At 40.1% G+C, this 22,393-nt stretch overlaps 1 protein-coding gene across 1 annotated transcript in view; it reads left to right on the top strand.

The window, feature by feature from the left end:
- Positions 1-22,393, top strand: part of NRP1 (neuropilin 1) — a 179,839-nt gene that overhangs the window by 75,848 nt on the left and 81,598 nt on the right. The window contains 3 exon segments of the mRNA XM_077268499.1: positions 1,734-1,961; positions 19,045-19,200; positions 20,262-20,428. Coding sequence (XP_077124614.1) covers positions 1,734-1,961; positions 19,045-19,200; positions 20,262-20,428 — 551 coding nt within the window.

Here is a 22,393-nt window from a genome sequence, read left to right as displayed (position 1 = left end):
CCATTTTGTGGTTGTTCTTTTATCCACACTTAAAGTTATGTGGTATTTAGCTTTAGATGCACAGAGGTTGGATTTTAGGTAGAGCGTTCAGCTCCTGCCCCGGCCCCTCTGCTGCCTGTTGCTCTGTGAGTGACCTGCCTCCTGTTTGATATTTTGCAGTGGCACCATCCTTGATTTCTTGGTGGTCTTCAAAAATATGGCGCTGGTTGCGGCACTTGCACAAAATGATGTCCTGGTGGTCTTTATAAAATGACTCCGGTAACAGTTCATGTGCACTTTTAGATCTCGGCTCAATTAGATTTCTAAAGGATGTCATTGATCCGAGATCTCAACATGTGCATGCGCCACCACCGGTGCCATTTTATTTGCTACCACTCAGACATTAATCTACACAAGCGCCTCCCGCGACAAAGCGTATAATTTCAAACAGGAGGAAGGTCTGTCACAAAGCAGTAACAGCAGGGACCATTATGGCCATGCCTTTACGTTACGTTGCTACATCATGCCGGCAGGTTCTCTTTAGACAACATAATTTGAGCTTAGGTTTCACACTATCCAAGTAAGTCTAATCTTCTCACTTCATCTTGGTAGTGGTTGATGGCACCCCCAGTTCTGGAAAAAGGTTATGAAGATCTCCTTACTCATTCACCAGTTTCGGCATCATTCCGGAAGTCGGGGTTCAGAGATTTAACCAGCACCTCTAAAAATAAAAAAGCAGTGGTATAGTTTCCAGTATAATAAAATTGTTACTGATGAGCTACCCAGAGTTTGCCATCTTGTAATAGTTTTTTTTTATGGAAATCTACACAACTAATAGGAAAAAAAACCTTATATATCTTAATGATATAGAAAATATCATTTAAACTTGAATTAATTTATTTGAAAAAAGCAAAATGGCAGGATGAACTATCCATAAACTTAATGAGTCATATAATCTTGGAAGTGGAGAAACTTTCGAGAACTTTTCACACCAAATATATGTCTTACAACTGAACGGTAAATTATTCCCAATACAAGGATGTTTGGATAATTTATGTGTTATTTGTCCTATCTGTTTCATGTAGGAAAAGCTTATTTGACCATGGCTAATAGAGCCAGTTTGCTAACGCTTTGCATGTGAACAGTGGTGTCCAGAGACTATGGGCCACACCGCATATGACCACACAGTTTATCAAGCCAGCGACCTATACAGAATACTTTACTGCCCCACCTGTGTCAACATCTCTCAGAAACACTCACTCACCCTGGCTACAACCAAGAATTACTTTTCACATTAACTTTTTTTTAAAGGCAGAGGTCACATCTGGCAATGTTAGGATCTATGTTGCAAGAACATAGATGGAAAAAAAAGCTCCCTCTGCAAATTTCACATCGCGCCCACTTTGTGCGGAGATTTCTTTGTAATTCAGAAATAAATGGCTGTCAACCTGTAGCTTTAAAGATTTAAGATTCACGGGCCTATAATTATATCTCGGGGGATATGTCAAAATTTTTACAACTTGGATTTTTATTGTTCCCACATGACTTAATATTTGTCACAATCCTTCTGCTTAAATTGCTACGTACGAATGGAAATTCAGATTTGACTAGCACAGTTGCTGAGATATGTTTCTACAGAGCCCTTGTTGCTTGCAATTAGCTCTGAGACCTGTAGAACTATGAAATGAAATCTTGGAATTTTTTCAGTGAGGAGAATGTTGTTTTTTTTTTAATGATGTATATTTTTTCTTCAGGTCCCGAATGCTCCCAGAACTTCACATCAGCAAATGGAGTTATCAAGTCTCCAAAATATCCAGAGAAATACCCCAATAATGCCCAATGTACATATATTATTTTTGCACCAAAAATGTCAGAGATCTTAATGGAATTTGAAAGCTTTGAATTGGAGGCAGACACTAATGCTCAAGTTGGGCGCCCATGTCGATATGATTACTTGGAAATATGGGATGGATTTCCGGAAGGTGAGTGACTGAAATCAAGTCCGTCTGATTTAAAGCGTTATTCCAAAGTCCAAAGAATAGATGATAACTTGCGTATATGAGTTTGTTTTTCTTTTTGCAGCTGAAAACAGTTTGGCATCACCACTAGATTCTGGGAGCAACAATGTGCAACCAACTGTTCTTCATAAGCATTTTGATTTCAGCACTGAACACAAAAGGCCTCATTCACAAATCAAGTTTTCACACTTTGACCACACAAGAGAACAATAGTGAATTTTTGTTCCCACTCTCTGCTGTTAAGAGTCTCAGAAAGCCTTTTGTGTGAAAGTAGTAAAGTTGTACAAATATTCCATCGATATGAATCTGACTTGTGGATCTGCTTATAAAGTCTATTCACAGTCGTGGGTGAATAAGTGACAAGTGCAAATGTCAGTTTGGATGATTGGTTCATATTTTGGACTTTTAACATTATTTTTGGTCGGTTGTGAGAGTAAAAAGACACCTATATTTATCATAAGGGTATTTTTTGCAAAATATCAATATCATTTAGAACTTTCCAATGATTCATAAGGGAACTGAAGGTAAACTAATCAAATTTGCAGGCCACGCAAAGCTAGAAGGGATAGCTAACACTAGAGAAGACCCAAGAAAGGATTCAGAAGGATCTAGAATCTAGAAAAGCTTGAACAGCGGACTAATAGAATGGTATTTAGCAGGGAGAAATGCAAGATTCTACATCTGGGCAAGAAAAATTAAAATTATATCTACAGAATGGGAGGAATATAACTAATCAACAGCACGTGTGAAAAAGACTTGGATATACTAATAGATCACAGACTGCACATGAGTCATTAGTGTGATGCACCAGCAAATAAATCAAACAGTTCTAGGATGTATTACGAGAAGCATAGAGTCTAGATCACGAGAAGCAATTATCCCCCTCTACTCCTCGTTGGTCAGGCCTCATCTGGAATACTGCGTTCAGTTCTAGGCATCACATTTTATAAAAGACATTGAAAAACTGTAGCAAGTTCAGAGAAGAGCTACCAGGATGGTGAGCAGACTGCAAAATATGTCCTACAAGGAACCATTAAAGGATCTGGGAATGTTTAGCTTGCAAAAAAGAAGGCTAAGAGGAGACTTAATAGCTGTCTACAAATATCTGAAGGGTCGTCACAGTGTAGAGGGATCATCCTTATTCACATTTGCACATGGAAACAAGAGAAGCAATGGAATGAAACTGAAAGGGAGAAGATAAAGATTAGATATTAGAAAAAACTTTTTGACAGTGAGGGTGATCAATGAGTGTAACAGGCTGCCATGAGAGGTGGTGAGTTCTATTTCAATGGAAGTCTTCAAACAGAGGCTGGACAGACATCTGTCTGAGATGGTTTAGTGAATCCTGCATTGAGCAGGGGGTCCTTTCTAACTTTACTAGTCTATGATTCTATGCTGTCTTCCATTGTTTCCATTGTTCTATAAGCTGTAAGTGCAGTGCCACAAAAAAAAATCTATTGGCAAAATAAAAAAAAAAGTTGAAAATCATAAAAATACACTTATTTCCAATGATGCATCGGTGGTTTATATGACGCCTGCAACCAATCGGTGGCCACAGTGGTCACATGCCTTACTATTGGCATCACGGCTCCCATTGCTGAGCAGCCATGGTATTAGCGTCGCACATAAATTATGCCACTGATTGGTTGTAGTAGTCATGTTCTGGCCACCTGAAAACAGAGACCAGAAGGATTGCTGGGGTGTTGATCTGCATTCATGGTGAAATCCAACTTGATCCAGTCCTCTTTCTCTTGACACACAGCATGGTCTTAAAGGAATATGCCAGCCTAAACAAGTTGTCACCTGTTTATACTCTTAATGCTAGAGTCACACGACTGATTTTCTCTCATCCAAGAAAATTGGTCGGATTATGATAATCGGACCGCACTTGGTTGTCATCTGAGTACAATCCGATGTTTTGCGCAAACCTATAGACATAAATGGGCGATTTTCATTTGATTATTGGAGGCAAATTGTGCATGCTGCAATTTTTTACTTGGTCTAAGGAAAAAATCATGTGCATGGCGCTGTAGAATATCATGGGGTCGAATACTATCCATCATAGATAACAGAGCCGATTATTAAGGTCATATGTACGAGCCCTATGGGTAATAGTTGCTAGATAAGTGTAGATCCCACCATTATGGCTCCAACTAATATCCAAGATGGGAACCTGTTACGCACGTTCTCCACTGGTTCTCCCTGGTTCACTGCCAGGACGTTCTGAATGATACAGCCGGCCTGCACCCTCACTTCACCTTCATTTTAAGCTTGTGACACTAAAAATACCAGAAGAAAACCAAGCGCTGTGCTGTGCTCAGCTGTCTTTGTCGGTCTCATTGACCAGAATAAAGCAACAAGGCACAGGCGCATCCTGCTCTCTATTTAACTCCTCCTGGCTAAAGTCTTGAGGTTTGCCGATCAGTAGAGTTTCCGAGGTAGAAATGTAACAGCTCTTCACTATCCAGTGGAATAATAATAAACAAGTACCTTGGCTGGGTTATAAAGCTTGTTTTATCCTATCTGTATACAAGGATTGCTGTTCATAACTTTAAGAAACTTTGGAAAACTTTTCCAAAACTTCCATTTTCCGTCATATTGTAACTTTTTTAAGCCTACTTACTAACACACCCGTAAAAAGTGTACGGAGCTTGTGCGAACAATCTGCAAGAAAAATAGCTGAGGACTAATCAGCAAGCCACATTTACTCTACCATATACATCCAGATTTAGTTTCATTTTTCTTGCCAAAGTTTACCCCACTTTCTTGCAAAATATGATTTCCGAAATAAACCAGAAATTCATTTATTACTTCTGTCTATAGCAGCTAATGACATTTCTCACCTCTGCAGAGCAATATATTACAGTCAAGAACATTTCCTTCCCTGAACATAGACGGAGTTCTTACATGTTAATTAGTTCTCAGAATAATAGAAATCCGATGTGTTATATAGCTGAAGCTCGCATGGCAACAGGGGTGTGAGGAACTGTATCAACCCCGAATCATATTAATGAAATCCACAGAACAACAATGACGGAGGTTACACTGCAAAAATGGACTTCTTTCTTTTCTATATTTACCCTGCCTTTTCTAACCATCTAAATTTCCATTGCCAATTATTTTCCATAACTTACCCCAATATATATTAGAGTGCATAAAACAGAAGTAATACACAAAGATATCTCCCAAGTGATAAGTAGAGTTTAGCGAATTTGTTCAGGTTCCCTCTTATTCGGCAAGCTGTAGCACTTGCGGAATAAGCTGCAGAGGGAACCCGGCTTCCTAGATCGCGCCGGCCAATCAGCTGATCGGTGCCGCAACTGCATGTGTCGCTGCTGTGTCACAGTCAAAGCCCATGCATGGAGAGCCCAACAAACAGGCCATCCCTGCATGCGTTGCTGCCACGAGACGTGCAGCCGCGGCGACTCAAACATATACTCTGCCAGCACCCGAGCATGCATGACACCTTATCCAAGTACATTCGCTCAACACTACTCTCAAGTGATATGCCTGTGTCAGAAATGCCATACCTAAGTACCAGTATTCTGAAAATCAGGTCTACAGGTTCTCTTAGTTTGGCTTATCGAAGTTCTCCTCTGGTAATTAGATCTAGCTGGCATCATTTCCATAAGATCTGGAAAGGAAACATGCTATGGCAAACTTGCATTTTGAACTTTCATGATTATTCTTCATAAATTTAGTCTTGTCTCTAAGGCAGGGGTGGGGAACCTTAGGTTCCAGGGCCATTTACGGCCCTCGATGACCTTTTATCAGGCCCCAGAGCAGATTCTCAGGGACCACATTCTTGGGCAGGGAGCTGTATTTTGATTACATTCAGCTCATTAATTTCTTCTTGCTCTGTTAGCACACACGCAGTGTTCACTACTGAACACTGAAGGGCAGGCAATGAAAGATTACGTCCTGACACCAGTGCCAGTCAGGATGTACTTCGTGTGTGGAGTTTGGACGGCCCCCGAAGGATGGTATAAATATCCAAATGGCCCTTGGCAGAAAAAAAAGATTCCCCACCCCTGCTCTAAGCGTGTGATATGTGCACACCAAGTTTTCTGATGAGATTTTGGAGCTAAAACTGGACAGAAACTCTTCAAATCCTCCTCAAAAACGCAAAACACTTCAAATACTTGGAAGTTTCTGCTTAGTTTCCTTTCCGAAAACTCAGCAAAAAGACTCATGCCCTAAAGATAGTTTTAGGAAGTGAAAAAATTTGAAAATGTTTGCAATACAAATCCACTTCAGGAAACGCTTCTTTTTTGTTGTCAGTTTTCTTTTCTTTTTTTTTTTTCCATAAAAGATATTGAATATTTTTGAAGATTATTTTCTACATTGTATTTTGCGACTTTTGACTTAACAACGTCCACATATGGCAGGTGCTTCACCATCTCCACATGTCGCCTGCGCCATTGTTAAGATATCTCTCGAGAGCTCATCTAAAAGTAAAAGGTGACCTTTAATCCAGCCGTCCGCGAAGCCGCGTCTCTGAATGTTTATGCATGCTCTTCTTTTGTTGCGGCTGCTACACAGTGTGTGGTGGAAAACAATTTCAATTCTATTTTACCTGTGGCTCACTTTTGTAGATAGTTAATTACTTGATACTCTATCATGCATTATTCATAGACTCCAATGCACAAATTTGCATATAACCCTCGGGGTCTCATCTAAAATATATTATTGTCGGAATTAGGTCATAGGATAAAAGATCAGGACGAAGACTCACCTCCACCTGTAGAAATGTAAAAACCAAGCAAACATGCACATGTCCTCTCCACTAAGGTCAGGCGGAGAGTGAGCGTGCACAGGTGCCCGGCTGCCTCATTTAGCTAAAAATCCCTTCCTGGAGATTCACAACATATTATTTTACACCCGCAGCTGTAGGTCTCTTGCTGAAGCAATCTGCAGCAGGCACGTTGATTAAAGTTTCTCACCTCATACTGGAGCCGGAACACATCACCAGTTTGTCACTCACACATCCTAGGGTGGAAAACAAGTAGCCATTGTCACGCCAGCCTTGTAATCCTGACATTGGATGGATAATGCACTGACATATTATTTATTGGGAAGGAAAGAAAACTATAGACAGAAACAATATATGCATAGTACGTAAAATTAAGAGATTAAAAGGATAGATAGATGGATAAATAGATAGATAGATAGATAGATAGATAGATAGATAGATGATAGATAGATAATAGAGAGATAATAGATAGATAATAGGTAGATAGATGATAGATAGATAGATAGATAATAGCGAGATAGATAGATAGATAGATAGATAGATAGATAGATAGATAGATAGATAATGGATGCATAGATGATAGATAGATAGATAGATAGATAGATAGATAGATAGATAGATAGATAGATAATGGATGCATAGATGTTAGATAGATAGATAGATAGATAGATAGATAGATAGATAGATAGATAGATAGATAATGGATGCATAGATGATAGATAGATAGATAGATAGATAGATAGATAGATAGATAGTAGATAGATAGATAAACAGACAGATAGAAGGATAGATAGACAGACAGATAATCTATAATAGATAGATACATAATAGATAGATAGATAGATAGATAGATAGATAGATAGATAGATAGATAGATAATGGATAGATAGATGATACATAGATACACAGATAATCTATAATAGATAGATAATAGATAGATGATAGCTAGATAGACAAAATCTATAATAGATAGATAGTAGATAGATATTATTATTATTATTATTCATTTTTATAGCGCCATTTATTCCATGGCGCTTTACATGTGAAATACGGGGCAAATATAGACAAATACATTAAACATGAGCAAAAACAAGGCACACGGGTACATAAGGAGGGAGGACCCTGCCCGCGAGGGCTCACAGTCTGCAGGGGATGGGTGATGATACACTAGGAGAGGGTAGAGCTGGTTGTGCGGCGGTTCAGTAGGTTCAGGATCACTGCAGGCTGTAGGCTTGTCGGAAGAGGTGAGTCTTCAGGTTCTTTTTGAAAGTTTCTATGGTAGGCGAGAGTCTGATGTGCTGGGGTAGAGAGTTCCAGAGTGTGGGGGAAGCACGGGAGAAGTCTTGGATGCGGTTGTGAGAAGAAGAGATGAGAGGGGAGTAGAGAAGGAGGTCTTGAGAGGATCGGAGGTTGCGTGTTGGTAGGTACCGGGAGATCATGTCACAGATGTATGGAGGGGATAGGTTGTGGATGGCTTTGTAGGTCATTGTGAGGATTTTGAACTGGAGTCTCTGGGCGATAGGAAGCCAGTGAAGGGCTTGGCATAGGGGAGAGGCTGGGGAATAGCGGGGAGACAGGTAGATTAGTCGAGCAGCAGAGTGTAGGATGGATTGGAGTGGTGCCAGAGTGCTAGCGGGGAGTCCAGAGAGTAGGAGGTTGCAGTAGTCGAGGCGGGAGATGATAAGGGCATGCACTAATGTTTTTGCGGTGTCGCGGTCAAGGAATGCGCGGATCCGGGAAATGTTTTTGAGTTTGAGGCGGCAGGAGGAGGCAAGGGCTTGGATATGTGGCTTGAAAGAGAGGGCAGAGTCGAGGATCACCCCGAGGCACCGGGCGTGTGGGACTGGGGAAAGTGAGCAGCCATTGACATTGATGGATAGGTCTGGTGGAGGGGTAGAGTGAGATGGGGGAAAGATGATGAATTCTGTTTTGTCCATGTTCAGTTGTAGAAAGCGAGCAGAAAAGAAGGCTGAAATGGCAGACAGACAGTGCAGGATTTTGGTAAGTAAGGAGGTGAGGTCAGGTCCAGATAGGTAGATCTGCGTGTCATCAGCATAGAGATGGTACTGCATACCGTGGGATTCTATGAGCTGTCCCAGACCGAAGGTGTAGATGGAGAAGAGTAGGGGTCCTAGAACAGAGCCTTGAGGAACACCGACTGACAAGGGGCGAGGTGAGGAGGTGGTATGGCGGAGGGAGACACTGAATGTCCGATCTGTCAGATATGATGAGATCCAGGAAAGGGCCAAGTCTGTGATGCCAAGAGATGAGAGGATTTGTAGCAGAAGGGAGTGGTCCAAAGTGTCAAAGGCAGAAGACAGGTCCAGGAGAAGGAGGACTGAGTAGTGTCGCTTGCTCCTGGCAGTTAGTAGGTCATTGGTGACTTTAGTTAGGGCAATTTCAGTTGAGTGATGGGAACGGAAGCCAGATTGTAATCGATCAAAGAGGGAGCAGGAGGAGAGGTGAGAGGACAGTTCAAGATGGATGTGTTGCTCCAGCAATTTGGAGGCATAAGGAAGAAGAGATATCGGGCGATAGCTAGAGGGAGCTTTTTGAGGGAGGGCTTTTTGAGGATGGGTGTGATCTTGGCATGCTTGAAGGATGAGGGAAAGACACCTGTTGTGAGTGAGAGGTTGAAGAGGTGTGTTAGGGTTGGGATGAAGACCGTGGAAAGGTTAGGGATGAGGTGGGATGGGAGAGGGTCAAGCGTGCAGGTGGTGAGGTGTGATCTTGACAGGAGGGTGCAGAGCTGATCTTCTGTCATGGTGGAGAAGCTGGTTTTATAGGAGCAGGGGTGAGCAGCTAAGAGGGGCAGTGGGCGCTGTGGGCCAAAGCTTTCTCTGATCGTATCGATCTTCTGTTTAAAGAAAGAGGCAAAGTCTTCAGCAGAAATGAGAGGGGAGGGAGGGGGTGCAGGGGGATATGAGAGATGAGAAGTAAGTTTGTTTTGCGGCAGTGAGCGCAGACTTGAAGCTGGCGAGGGACTGCTTGTATGCGGTGAAGTGGTCAGCAGAGCGGGATCGCTTCCATCTCCGCTCAGCGATCCTGGAAGCCCGTCTCAGTTCTTTAGTCAGGCTGGTCAGCCAAGGCTGCCTGTTGATTGTACGAGTTTTGCTATGCATGAGCGGGGCGGCCGAATTGAGTGTTGCTGTTATTGTGGCGTTATAAAAAGCAGCAGCAGCATCTGTGTCATGAAGGGAGGCTATGTCTGTAAGAGGGAGAAGGGACTCAGAGAGTGATTGTAAGTTGAGATGTTTGAGATTTCTGCGAGGGAGTTCGTGGAGTGGGGGTTGCACACTAGGAGAGGAGAGGGAAGAGAATGTCAGTAGGTTGTGGTCAGACAGGGGGAGGGGTGAGTTAGTGAGATTAGTAAGGGAGCAGAGGCGGGTGAAGACGAGGTCCAGCGTGTGGCCATCTTTGTGAGTGGCCTCAAAGGACCATTGAGTGAGGCCAAAGGAGACAGTCAGTGATAAAAGTTTAGAGGCAGCTGAGGTGGAAGTGTCAATCGGGATGTTGAAATCACCCATGATGATAGTGGGGATGTCAACAGAGAGGAAATGAAGTAGCCATGTGGTGAAGTGGTCGAGAAAGGTGGAGATGGCTAGTTCTGGGGGGCGGTAGATGACAGCCAGCTGGAGGTTGGAGGGGGAATAGATGCGGATAGAGTGCACCTCAAATGAGGGAAGAGTGGCGGAGGGTGGTAGCGGAACTGGAGTGAAGGAGCAGGTGTCGGACAGGAGCAAGCCAACTCCTCCACCACGTTTGTTGGTGGAGCGAGAGGTGTGAGAGAGGTGGAGACCGCCGTAGGAAAGCGCAGCTGGAGAGGCTGAGTCAGAGGGGGTGAGACAGGTTTCCGTGATGCCAAGGAAGGAGAGTTTGTTGGTGATGAAGAGGTCATGGATAAATGGCAGTTTGTTGCAGACGGAGCGTGCGTTCCATAGTGCTCCAGGTAAGGGGACCGGGGGAGTGGGGGCTGGATGAATGGGTATGAGGTTGTCATGGTTGGGAAAACGTGCGGAGGATCGAGGTAGGGGGTTAGAAATGAGTGTGGGGATAGATAGATAGAAGGATAGATAGACAGATAGATAGACAGATAATTTATAATAGATAGATAGATAATAGATAGATGGATAGATAGATAGATAGATAGATAGATAGATAGATAGATAGACAAAATCTATGATAGATAGATAGATAGATAGATAGATAGATAGATAGATAGATAGATAGATAGATAGATAGAATAGATAGACAAAATCTATAATAGATAGATAGTAGATAGATAGATAGAAGGATAGATAGATAGATAGATAGATAGATAGATAGATAGACAGATAATCTATAATAGATAGATAATAGATAGGTAGATAGATAGATAGATAGATAGATAGATAGATAGATAGATAGATAGATAGATAATGGATACATAGATGATAGATAGACAGATAGAAAGATAGATAGACAGATAATCTATAATAGATAGATAATGGATAGATGATAGATAGATAGATAGATAGATAGATAGATAGATAGATAGATAATAGATACATATATTGATAGATAGATAGATGATAGATAATAGATCGATAGAGAAAAAAAAGAAAAGCAGCACAAAAAACATGAAAAAAGTGGACTTTATTGCCCCATGGCGTGGTGACTTTTCGGATGTAGTATCCTTTCTCAAGCAGTGTTTTCACCACGCCATGGGGCAATAAAGTCCACTTTTTTCATGTTTTTTGTGCTGCTTTTCTTTTTTTACTTTATTATGGGGAGCCACTGAATTGTTGGTTGGAAAAGCTCTGCACGCATACAAAGGTATTGTTTGATGCTGCTCCAATTTTTTATCATAGATAGATAGATAGATAGATAGATAGATAGATAGATAGTTAGATAGAATTTAAAGAAAAGTTCACACAGGATTCTCTTCCCATAATTCTAATCCTTTATATCCATTACACAAGTGCCATTTCCCACCATTTTGGCTGATTTTTCCCGGCAGTCTTTCCATGTGATGTTTTCACACCCTGTCTAGATGCAATCTCTAGGTGTAAATGGCAATACATAGTAACAGTTAAGAGACATCAGCAGCAGTAAAATGAGAGAATTATTCCTGGTCCGGATGACCCTGCACATTCAGCCATAAATCCCCGCACCCTGAGATCTGCCCAACATCTCCACAGTCTCAGGGTCAGATCTTCTTGACGTGCTGGATGTTCACAGCAGTGTCAGTGGTGAAATAGTGACCTCTCCGAGGCATGAAGCAGCAGTAATTGCAGGATTGTCTAGTAAATGCAGGGCGAGGGTGGACGAGGTCCAGCGAGTGGAAATTGTGGTTTGTTATTACTTTGTTGCACGTTGTGTAGTTTTTGTTTTATATTTTATCTATGATAATAGTAGTAATGATAATATAACATACAATGCCTATTGTTTGCAGTCCAGTTCTCCTCCCTGTAATACTGAGAGTGAAATGTAATTTAGGGTATGAATACAGTATGGGAGCTATCACCATGGAATGACTTCAATGCTAAAGTCAATAAAATAAACACACTTGTGATTGAAGGCACCGAAAGCGCTGTCTCCCGAGCCCCGATAGATGCTAACGCCATAGCAAATTAAACACTCTATTAATCTTTTTTATCTCAACTTCCTCTGCCTCTTGTCTAACTTTGCTGTCATTGAGACTTGCACTCCTGAAAGTAATGTGTACATAGAAATGATGGAACGGAGCCTCTTACAATTGGACCAATCCAAACAGGCGCAAAGTCTAAAAAAAAACGTAAACGGCTTAATAAAGCGATGCTTCAAATGTAAAAGAGCCGGTAATGAAATCAGAGGAGAATAACTGTAAGATTTATGGGCGATGTAAGAGAAGAGGAGCAGCACCGCGCAGCGAATTGGTCACGTGTTCACAGCTTCCATGTATATAAGAGAAAAATTACAAATGAATTTATATTTTGGGCTTCATCTTCCAAAAACAGCGCCATACCCTTCCGCAGGTCTTGTGGGCATTTCTACCGCATAGCAAAAGGAGCTTCAATGCAATACCAAACATGGCCCTTGGACATATGTGGCGCTATTTCTAGAACAAAACTGCCATGTTTATTAAATCCTGTTTCACCTCCTTTAAAGGGTTATTCCCGAGCATGCGTCTCTTTGGGAAGAAGATGAGTGCTGCACTCCGTTATCTCCAGCGAAGCCATAGAGAATGAATGGAGTTTATCAGTCGATTCCCCCCCCAAAAAAAAAAATTAAAGGACTCAAGTGACTCTTGCGTATTGGATATCGCGAGTTGCAGAGATTCCTACAATATTTCTATTCTTCTCGTTTTATTTCTCCATTTTTTACTTTTTATTGGTTTTATATCAGGAAGCATGCCCTAATGAATAAAAGGATGGCCGTGATGATATGACATCACTTAAGAAGAACAGAAATTGCAGCTTCTCCAATTATTTCTGAAAGTAATCAGATCAGATTTATAGGTAATATAAACGGAGATACTTTACCCTTTTATTTCGGGCGGTCGATAGAAGAATTGTACTTAGCAATGAAATTTAATTGATTTTCTTACTGGGACTCTACTTGCCCGTTGTCAACGATCATATTCAGCCCGATGAAACTGGAGAGGAAAAAATGAAAAAAAATATTTAAAGGGGGAAATTATTTTCTATGAAGTCAGATTAATGCAAAAAATAAAAAATCAAAGAGCCATTTTGAGTACATGCGCATGGTGATGCTGGTTGAATGGACCCTGAATGCTCCCTTATACATTTAACAAAATCAAATGAAACCAGCAGTCCATCTGATGTATGGGGGCCCCAATTTTACTTTTTGCTTTAGGAGACATGAGCCACTATTGGAATGATCTGGCAGCAACTTTCTCCTTTCTTCCAGTTGAAAACACATGAACACTTGGCCAAGCCTAGTGGTTATGTGTATGGTGGATATCCGGGGGGATGTTTGGCCGACAGTTATCTTATGGTCAGCTGAAGGCTCAGATATTCAGAAAGGTTTAAAGGATAACCGTTCTTTCAAGTAATGTTTCAGAATAAGCTATCTTGGGTATACATAAGGAAAAACACTTTCTGTTTTTCACTAGCTTCCTTTCTGAAGGCTCTGTTTCTAATTTTCAATTCACACTAAACTGGAGGGAGGAGACTAGATGCTATGATGTCTCCCTTACACAGCACAGCACAGAGAGAGGGATTCCTGCTCTATAGTCCCTTTTTAGCACACAGAGACAAGCATCAATAGAGAGGAAGTTATACATCAGTAGTGATCAGAGTGGAATTATTCCAGCTCTGGGTGAGGTAAAAGACTTTTCAGAAAGCTCAGCACACAATCTTCAATCTTTCTGTGTCTCCCTCTGCTTATTTCATCCTCCACCTCTCTCCATATTGTATGACCGTGAATCAGCAGTCCTTCATGACTTGATATTTATTTCAGAGTGGATGATATGTTCAGGACGTGGGGATAGTTGAAAAAATGTCTTATACATAAGTGAGGAATAAAGCAGATTTCTCTGATAATATATAATACAATGTTTCTTATATTCTCCAGTATTGTGCAAAATACACATACATATACAGGTCCTATTTAATTTGGGCACCACCATATTTGGATTATCTCATCAGTCCAGTGGTCTACAAAGATATTTGTTGCTCTTCTTAAAACAATAATATAGTCGATTTCTAAGTGGCTCTGACGGGGCACCGGGCAATGTCTTAATGTGAATGGCTGTGAATAGATGAAATATTCCTTCTTGCGCTTTTCCAAACTAATGTAATCATTTGGTAAAAACAGATTTTACTCTCCATTATATATCCTCTTTATAGGGATTGTCTCGAGTTCTTAAATGGTTAAAATTGCAAAGTAGAAAAACACGCAAGTTTGCAGTTTGCCTCTTATAAAAAAAATCATCTCCGTTCTCAAGAATCAAGGGATTTTTAATTCTTTAGAGTACAGCTGATTGCCGCCTGGAGTCTCAGAGTGGCCGGTTACCTAGGAAAGAATCCTTCACTACTAGCGGGTTCTAAGCTTTAGAGCCTCCAAGATTTGCTCTGAAACTGGCCATATTCCTGCATCCGGCCAGTCTTGTTCGGTCTATTAGCAGCACGATAAAGTGCGCAGTTCGAACCAGCAGTGCAACCATGTCGAAACCTGTTCCAAAGTTTGCCCACTGTAAGAAAGTCAGGAGTAATTATGAAAAGAATTCCTATCGTGTACCCATACCATTAAAGATGATAACTGACAACTTTACCAACCTTTGGGTAACGAAAATTTTACCTAATCTTGAATAGAAATAGACATAGATCTATTTGATTCATCTGAGCCCAAAAAGTTTAATCGTGTAATTTGTGGCCATCTCTAGGGTCAAGCGATGCGTCCTCTATAAGAAATAATTCTAGAATTACAGCCGCTCTAATAGAATTACCTTCGTCCATAAATACTGACCACATAGACCCGTCCTTTGTATAGCTTAATCTGCAAACAGACAATCATGCACATAGATTCCCTCTTCATATATCGCCATCGATCAGGAGCAGTCTGTTGTTCCTTGTTTCCCAAGCTGACATTACTTGGTTAGAGCCCTTTCCATAAACTGGAATGGGAAAGGTCATATAAATATAAGTATATAATTAGCTACAGAGAGATAAGCTGAGTTTAATTACTTCCTCTCATCTCTGACTAGACATTTGGGCTGAAGATGTTAATTATAAGCGTTAATAATAGATACATTGGCGATGTAAGTGGATGATTTGCCATGGCTCATAGATTTAATTTGACTAGCAAGGTCTTGAAAATATAGTATTATAGAAATTATATGTATGAATTGGGGCCAGTGACAAACTAGATAATGGATAAATGGATGAATAAATAAAAACATTAATGGATGGATAGATAGATAGATAGATAGATGATAGATAATAGATTATTATTATTATTATTTATATAGCACCATTGATTCCATGGTGCTGTACATGAGAAGGGGTCACATACAATTGACAGATATCACTTACAGTAAGCAAACTAACAATTACAGACTGATAGAGGGGCGAGGACCCTGCCCTTGTGAGCTTACATTCTACAGGATTATGGGGAAGGAGACAGTAGGTTGGGGGTTGCAGGAGCTCCGGTGTTGGTGAGGCGGTATCTCCGGTAGTGGTGAGGAGGCAGTGGGGTCAGTGCAGGCTGTAGGCTTTCCTGAAGAGGTGGGTTTTCAGGTTCCGTCTGAAGGATCCGAGGGTGGTTGATAGTCGGACATGTTGGAGCAAAGAATAGATAGATAATAGAGAGATAGATAGATAATGGAGAGATAGATAGGTAATAAATAGATAATAGAGAGATAGATAGATAGATAGATAGATAGATAGATAGATAGATAGATAATAGATAGATAGATAGATAGATAGATAATAGAGAGATAGATAGATAGATAGATAGATAGATAGATAGATAATGGAGAGATAGATAGATAGATAGATAGATTGATAGATAGATAGATAGATAGATAGATAGATAGATAGATAGATAGATGGATGGATGGATAGATAGATAGATATTTTCTGGAACGTGCTTTATTAATAACCTGTGCATTAGCCGGCTCACCATGGATCAATATCGCATTAGCTGGACTGGGAATGCCCATTCCTAGAAATTCAATACTCCTTTGTATGGTGTTGTCTTGGCGGCTCCTGACCATATAATAATCACAGACACAGCAAAGTACTGAGATGTCCAGGGGGCAAAATCCAGCCAAACTAAATGTAGACATCCTAAATGATTCCATGAAAATTATAAGCCAGTGAGTCACAATCGGGGTCTTCAATCACAGCTCCCAACCCAACAGTGTTCTTCTGTTTCCCTTTCAATGGATGACTTGTGTATATTTCAAAGAAGGCACCTGAGTTCAGCTGCTGACATTTATTGTTTAAGTGGTTTCAACCCATTTTTATGACTGTCTGTATGGGGTTTTTTTCTGTAAGGAAAAGGGAGCTAATTAAACAATTTACATGAATACTAGATAGCCAACGAGACTGCTGCTGGCTAAAGAAATTTCTCTATATAGACTTAATACAGAAGTTACTGTAACTTTAGATTATTTCAAACTCAACTTTAATGAAACACAATGCTGCCATTATCAGGATTAGGATTGATTTATACCTGATTATGGAGGCATCTCCCCCCCACACACACACATGGGCAATAAGGGCTCTTATAATCAATACTCAGTGTCATAATATCCACCTAAATAATGGACAGCAGTCCTGGACTGTGCCAATAAGACCGGCTGGGCACAACTATCAAGCACCCGAGACTGATCACAGTGCACCTCTTGTATTAAATTTTACACCTTGGGAATAAAATGATCAAGTGTGAGAGATGGAATTCAGAGAATTCAGAACATTAAGGGCCCATTTAGCCAGAACTGATAATCAGGAACAAGAGTTCCGACAAATGCTTGTTTCAACATTTTTGGTCGGTCTAAATCTGGCCTGCCATCGCGTGATGAATAAGCAAAATGCTCCTTCTTTGGGTGAGATACTTTTAAGCAAACTTAAGACTCATGGTTTTCAGTAGCACATCGTCCCGTGCAAACAGGTGGTTTGATGTCAATACCACAATGCTCTACATCATTATGATCGTTCTGTGCACATAGAAGTGTGGTCAGTCTGTCTCAACACACCATTAAACGACTGCGAATTGGCTTGCATGCAGGCAATTGGTGGTCATTTCGCTTCCGCTGGCAACCAGTCTAAATGACCATTAGGCCTCAAAGCTCAACGGTAACTCAAAGTTGCCAACAATTCACACTAGAATCATGGAATGAGTTACCTTAAAGAGGCTTTTCAGGACTTTGAAAATCTATAGTTCAGATGGGTCGCCGGATCCAGCTCCAGGTACCCCATCAATTAGCTGATTGAAGATGTGGTGCAATCAACTGATCAGCAGCGGCAGAGGCATAGCTATAATATATTCAGGTGTTGCAATCACACCTGGGCCCTGGATCCTAGAGAGGTCTGCAGGTCTCTTTGGCAAGTATGAATAGACTGTTATTATTAAAGATTTACATTTATTATTTTATTTAGCTCACTTATATATTGCACTTTACCAACTCCGTCATCATTGTCCCCTCATTGGGGCTCATAATCTAAATTCCCTATCAGTATGTCTTTGGAGTGTTGGAGGAAACTGGAGGAAACCCTCGCAAACATGGGGAAAACATACAAATGCCTTGCAGATGTTGTCGTTGGTGGGATTTAAACACGGGACCCCAGATCTACAAATCAACAGTGCTAACCACTGAGCCACCATGCTGTGCCCTATTGGAGATTTTGCATTGGGGCATCCAATTTATGCCAATGGATAAGGGTGTCAGTCATTGGTGGACACAGACAGAAATGGGCCCCACTGCAAGAACATTACATTAGAGTCCAATAGCTCATCATAATGCCCAATTCAATGTCAGGAAAATTTCTGCAAGAAATCCTGACGTGTGCACATACCCTAAAAGTTACTGCCATTAAAAAAAGTCAGATTGCGATTGTTCCAAGGCCATTCTTTCCAATTGGGAAACACTGAAGTCGCCCCCAAGTCATGTTAGTATCTTCATATCGCTTTACTCCTAATAAATTTACTCTACGTTCATTTTTGGTGAATTTTTGTCTATATACAACAGCTGATACTTTTATTATACATTTAAATATAGATTTGATTGCTTTTATTTATTCCTTTGAGCAGCGTCCGGTAGGGCAGATGCCTAAAAATAATGGGAAATGGTTTTCTGTGTGTTCGCTCTGTATATTTTACACATACAAACATTTACTTTTGGGTACGGTAAATTTCTATGTTATTACTGATTTGTTGCTTTGCCGATACAGCTGTGTTTTTCCATCTTTTCATTTAATAAACTTCAAACTAACTTTGCCTATATTTCCTCCTGATAGCAGTGAGGTTTCCATCTAGACTTAATATACAGTGTGGATCGTAGATGCTATTGCTGATTCAAAGCAAAGATCTCTTAGGTAATTGAAGGTCTCTTCGCTCAGGTCAGAGAGACAGAAGCCCATTATCTTGTTTATGATCTGTATCTATTATTGTGGGCGATCATCAAGTAAAGCTATTTCCTGACCTTTACGGTGGCAATGCGGCGTCTCGTTAGAGGACAATAAATATGTGTGTGCGTGACTTACAGTTGCCGATGGAAAGGCTGCAAAATAATTTTTTTTATTTATTTATTTATTTTTAACAAATGTAATTTTTTGCTAATCATTTATTTCCCCCTTCCTCTTACAGTGGGTCCTCACATTGGGCGTTACTGTGGACAGAACAACCCGGGGCGAGTTAGAGCCTCATCTGGAATCATGTCGGTTGTTTTTCATGCAGACAATGCAATAGCAAAGGAAGGATTTTCTGCCAACTATTCCGTATTACAGAGCAATGCAGAACAAGGTCAGCATCATTTCTCCAGGTTGAATATATATATATATATATATATATATATATATATATATATATATATATATATATATATATTCTATGGCACGTAAAACATTGAAAAACCCTCTGCATAAAACAGAATAGATGAAGAAATGACACCTTTCCTAGATAAAACCGTGTTATTATCTATATGACTTATAGATGCAAACATTTTAAGAGTAACAAAACTTTCAAAAAACTTTTGACATCTCTTATTGACATGTCAGAAATTTTAATCTCTACCGGAGGCCCACCAATTTCTAAAATGAAATGATAGAAGTAGATGAAGAAGGGTAGATGAAGTTCTGAGACCAGAAAATAAGGACCAGAAGTTTGGAGAGTCAGAATAAACCTGTCTTGAGTTATCCCTGCCTCTCCATTCTCCTTATCATTCAAAGTCTTATTCCAACCCAATCAAAACTGCTGATATGCAATTATGATATGTAAAAAGTTTTTTGAAAGTTGGAATTATGCTTTAAAAAGATTACAGTTATCTAAATCCATAGCACTTACACAAACATGCCAGAGCCTCTTCCATGAAAGTTATTTTGGAGTTTTGGAACTTTTGAAGGACATGGATGAGAACAACTGGAAAAGATTATGTGGCCTTTTGCAGTTCTGGTTTATTGTCATGGAAGAGCAATGTTCTGACCTCGTAGCATTTAGTAAGGTTAGTATCCATTATAGCAGCAACAGCAAACCAGCTTAACTTCAAAGCTTTCATATGTGACCTCAATTACAAGGAAAACATCATATATTACTTTAAGCCCACAGGCAGGAAAAGGGTGTCAGGTTGGACAGCCCTAAATCCATAGAAAAATGAAATGAGACTTATATTTGTCAACATTGATGACCCCTCTGTAGAACGTCACATGTCCAATATGGATGAACGACTAAATGACTTCCATGCTACATTACTAGTCACGCTACTGTTTGCTGTACTGAAAAAAGTGATATATATCCTGAATACATGTATCATAGATGATTCCTAAATCATATAGCTGATCTTATGTATCCTGATTTTTTTTTTAAAGATTTTGTGTGCAAAGAAGCCCTTGGGATGGAATCTGGGGAAATAACTTCGGACCAAATCACCGCATCTTCACATTATAGCACTAACTGGTCGACAGAAAGGTCAAGACTCAACTATCTTGAGAATGGATGGACCCCCGGTGAGGATACAGTTAAAGAATGGATACAGGTACATACCAGTGATATTATACCAAAGAGTTCAATTACATCTATAGAGAAGAATTTGGCACTCGGGGGTATGTAATGAAATAGTGAACGTGTAAAGCAGCAATCCCATTCCAAAATATATTAACGTTTCAGTCCTAAGTTCCAGATCTTCATCAGAATGTTATGGATTGTCATGAATGGAGAAGTATAGGAAGAATAGCCCAAAGGTATAGCGACCATAGAGCGATGGATCACAATTACCATATACAGTACATATATATATATATATATATATATATATATATATATATATAGATATATATAGATATAGATATACACTCTAAAGAAATAATTTTGTTCTCTTGCAATATTCTGCAGAAATTGTTTAGTTCTCTTCTCTGATGACTGTGGTCCATCGCTGGGACCTTTATCAATCATCTGCTGGAAAACCCAACAGCATGTGTTTAATTTCCCTGCAGTGCCTCCGCAGGAAAAATGAAGCATTACACAGTAAAATCAACAGTTTGTACATGTACTTCACAGAAATGATGGAAAAGTGGCTATTTGGCCACACTTTCAACTCGGCGATGATGGTTCTGAATTGAGACCTCTTTCTAATAAATCACAATTCACTAAAATAGTGTTTAACATGATTTTTTCTTAACCCTTATAAGCTAGACTAGGTAAGCTCTGGGTATTTTGCAGTTGTAGCTCCTTGAACTAGTACAGTTCTAAGTACCCTAATAAGACCCAGGCTCATTAGCTCTGGAGAGATGCCAGTGCAGAATTATACCTGAACAACTATTTCTAAAATAATAAGCTGCGCTTTACTGCCATGCAGGCTCATACACGTAATAACTCAATTTAGTAGATGATGTCGTTTAAGATGTCAATATTATTAGTGAAACTCAAACAGAGACCGAACTATTAGTAATGTTATAGCTCTCCTTAGGATACAGGTGGTTCATAGTAAATCCTTGTATTTGCGCATGTTTTGACGTTTTTTTCGATTTCTTACACATATACTAAAGTTGTAAAAGTTAGTAAAGTCCATAATAACAGGCATTCTCATGATTTAATAGGGCTTTTCATGATTTTTTTAAAAAATGGACAGAAAGCATTAAATAGGTTGTGCAGACTTGTGAATCCTCACAGCTCGCAGTGTGCCTGCTGTCAGGATTCTCCAATACCGAAGCTGAGAGCTTGTGGTCACATGCCGACTAGATGTGTGCAGCCTTGCTCAATACAAGTGAATTGAGTGAGGCTCGACACGTCTAGTTGGAATGTGGCTGAAAATATGCACATCGCATATTTGCTGGCACCGAAGTATCCTGACAAGCCTGAGTTACTGAGCAAGTATAAGTTATTTTAATACATCCTCTATTTCCTGAGCATTTGGTGTTAAATTGACCCCCCTTTAGAACCCATATAAACTCATCAATTCACTAATGTACATAGAGGAAGGTACATCGAAATCAAAATGATGCTGGTCCATGTCACCATACTCAGGACAGACAGGAGTTGGCGTATTAGGCTGATCTAACAGTTGTTTCTACGGTACATGCACTCTTGGTCTTGTTTATAGATATGAAAGTAAGTAATCAGCGAGAATCAAGAAAACACATATAGAGCTTATAACAATATGGAGATTCTGCTCCACGCAAAAGAGGCAGATCACGCTGGGAGGCAATGTGCCAAGCAATTACAGCAGGGACATTTGCATATTACATCATACGCATAAAATACCGGATGCAAAGGATATTTTAATTAAGATTTTTAATTTAGGTGTTTCCTGCTGTGCTGCTATTGCTGCAATATCTTAAGAATCTGTCACTGTGGATGGAAGCTCTGAGTCTGCTTCTATATTTCATCGATGCCTATCTATGATGTATTATTATTTTGCTCTTGTTGAGATCAACTCAGTTTGACGTTACACTGATCCAGAAGATGATGATTTTTACCTGCCAGTCTCGAATTGTACTTATCT

Source organism: Ranitomeya variabilis, chromosome 6, assembly GCF_051348905.1.
Source record: "Ranitomeya variabilis isolate aRanVar5 chromosome 6, aRanVar5.hap1, whole genome shotgun sequence".
NCBI lineage: Eukaryota > Metazoa > Chordata > Amphibia > Anura > Dendrobatidae > Ranitomeya > Ranitomeya variabilis.
The sequence above is the reverse complement of the archived record's forward strand: the minus strand, read 5'-3'. Positions and strand labels throughout refer to the sequence as shown.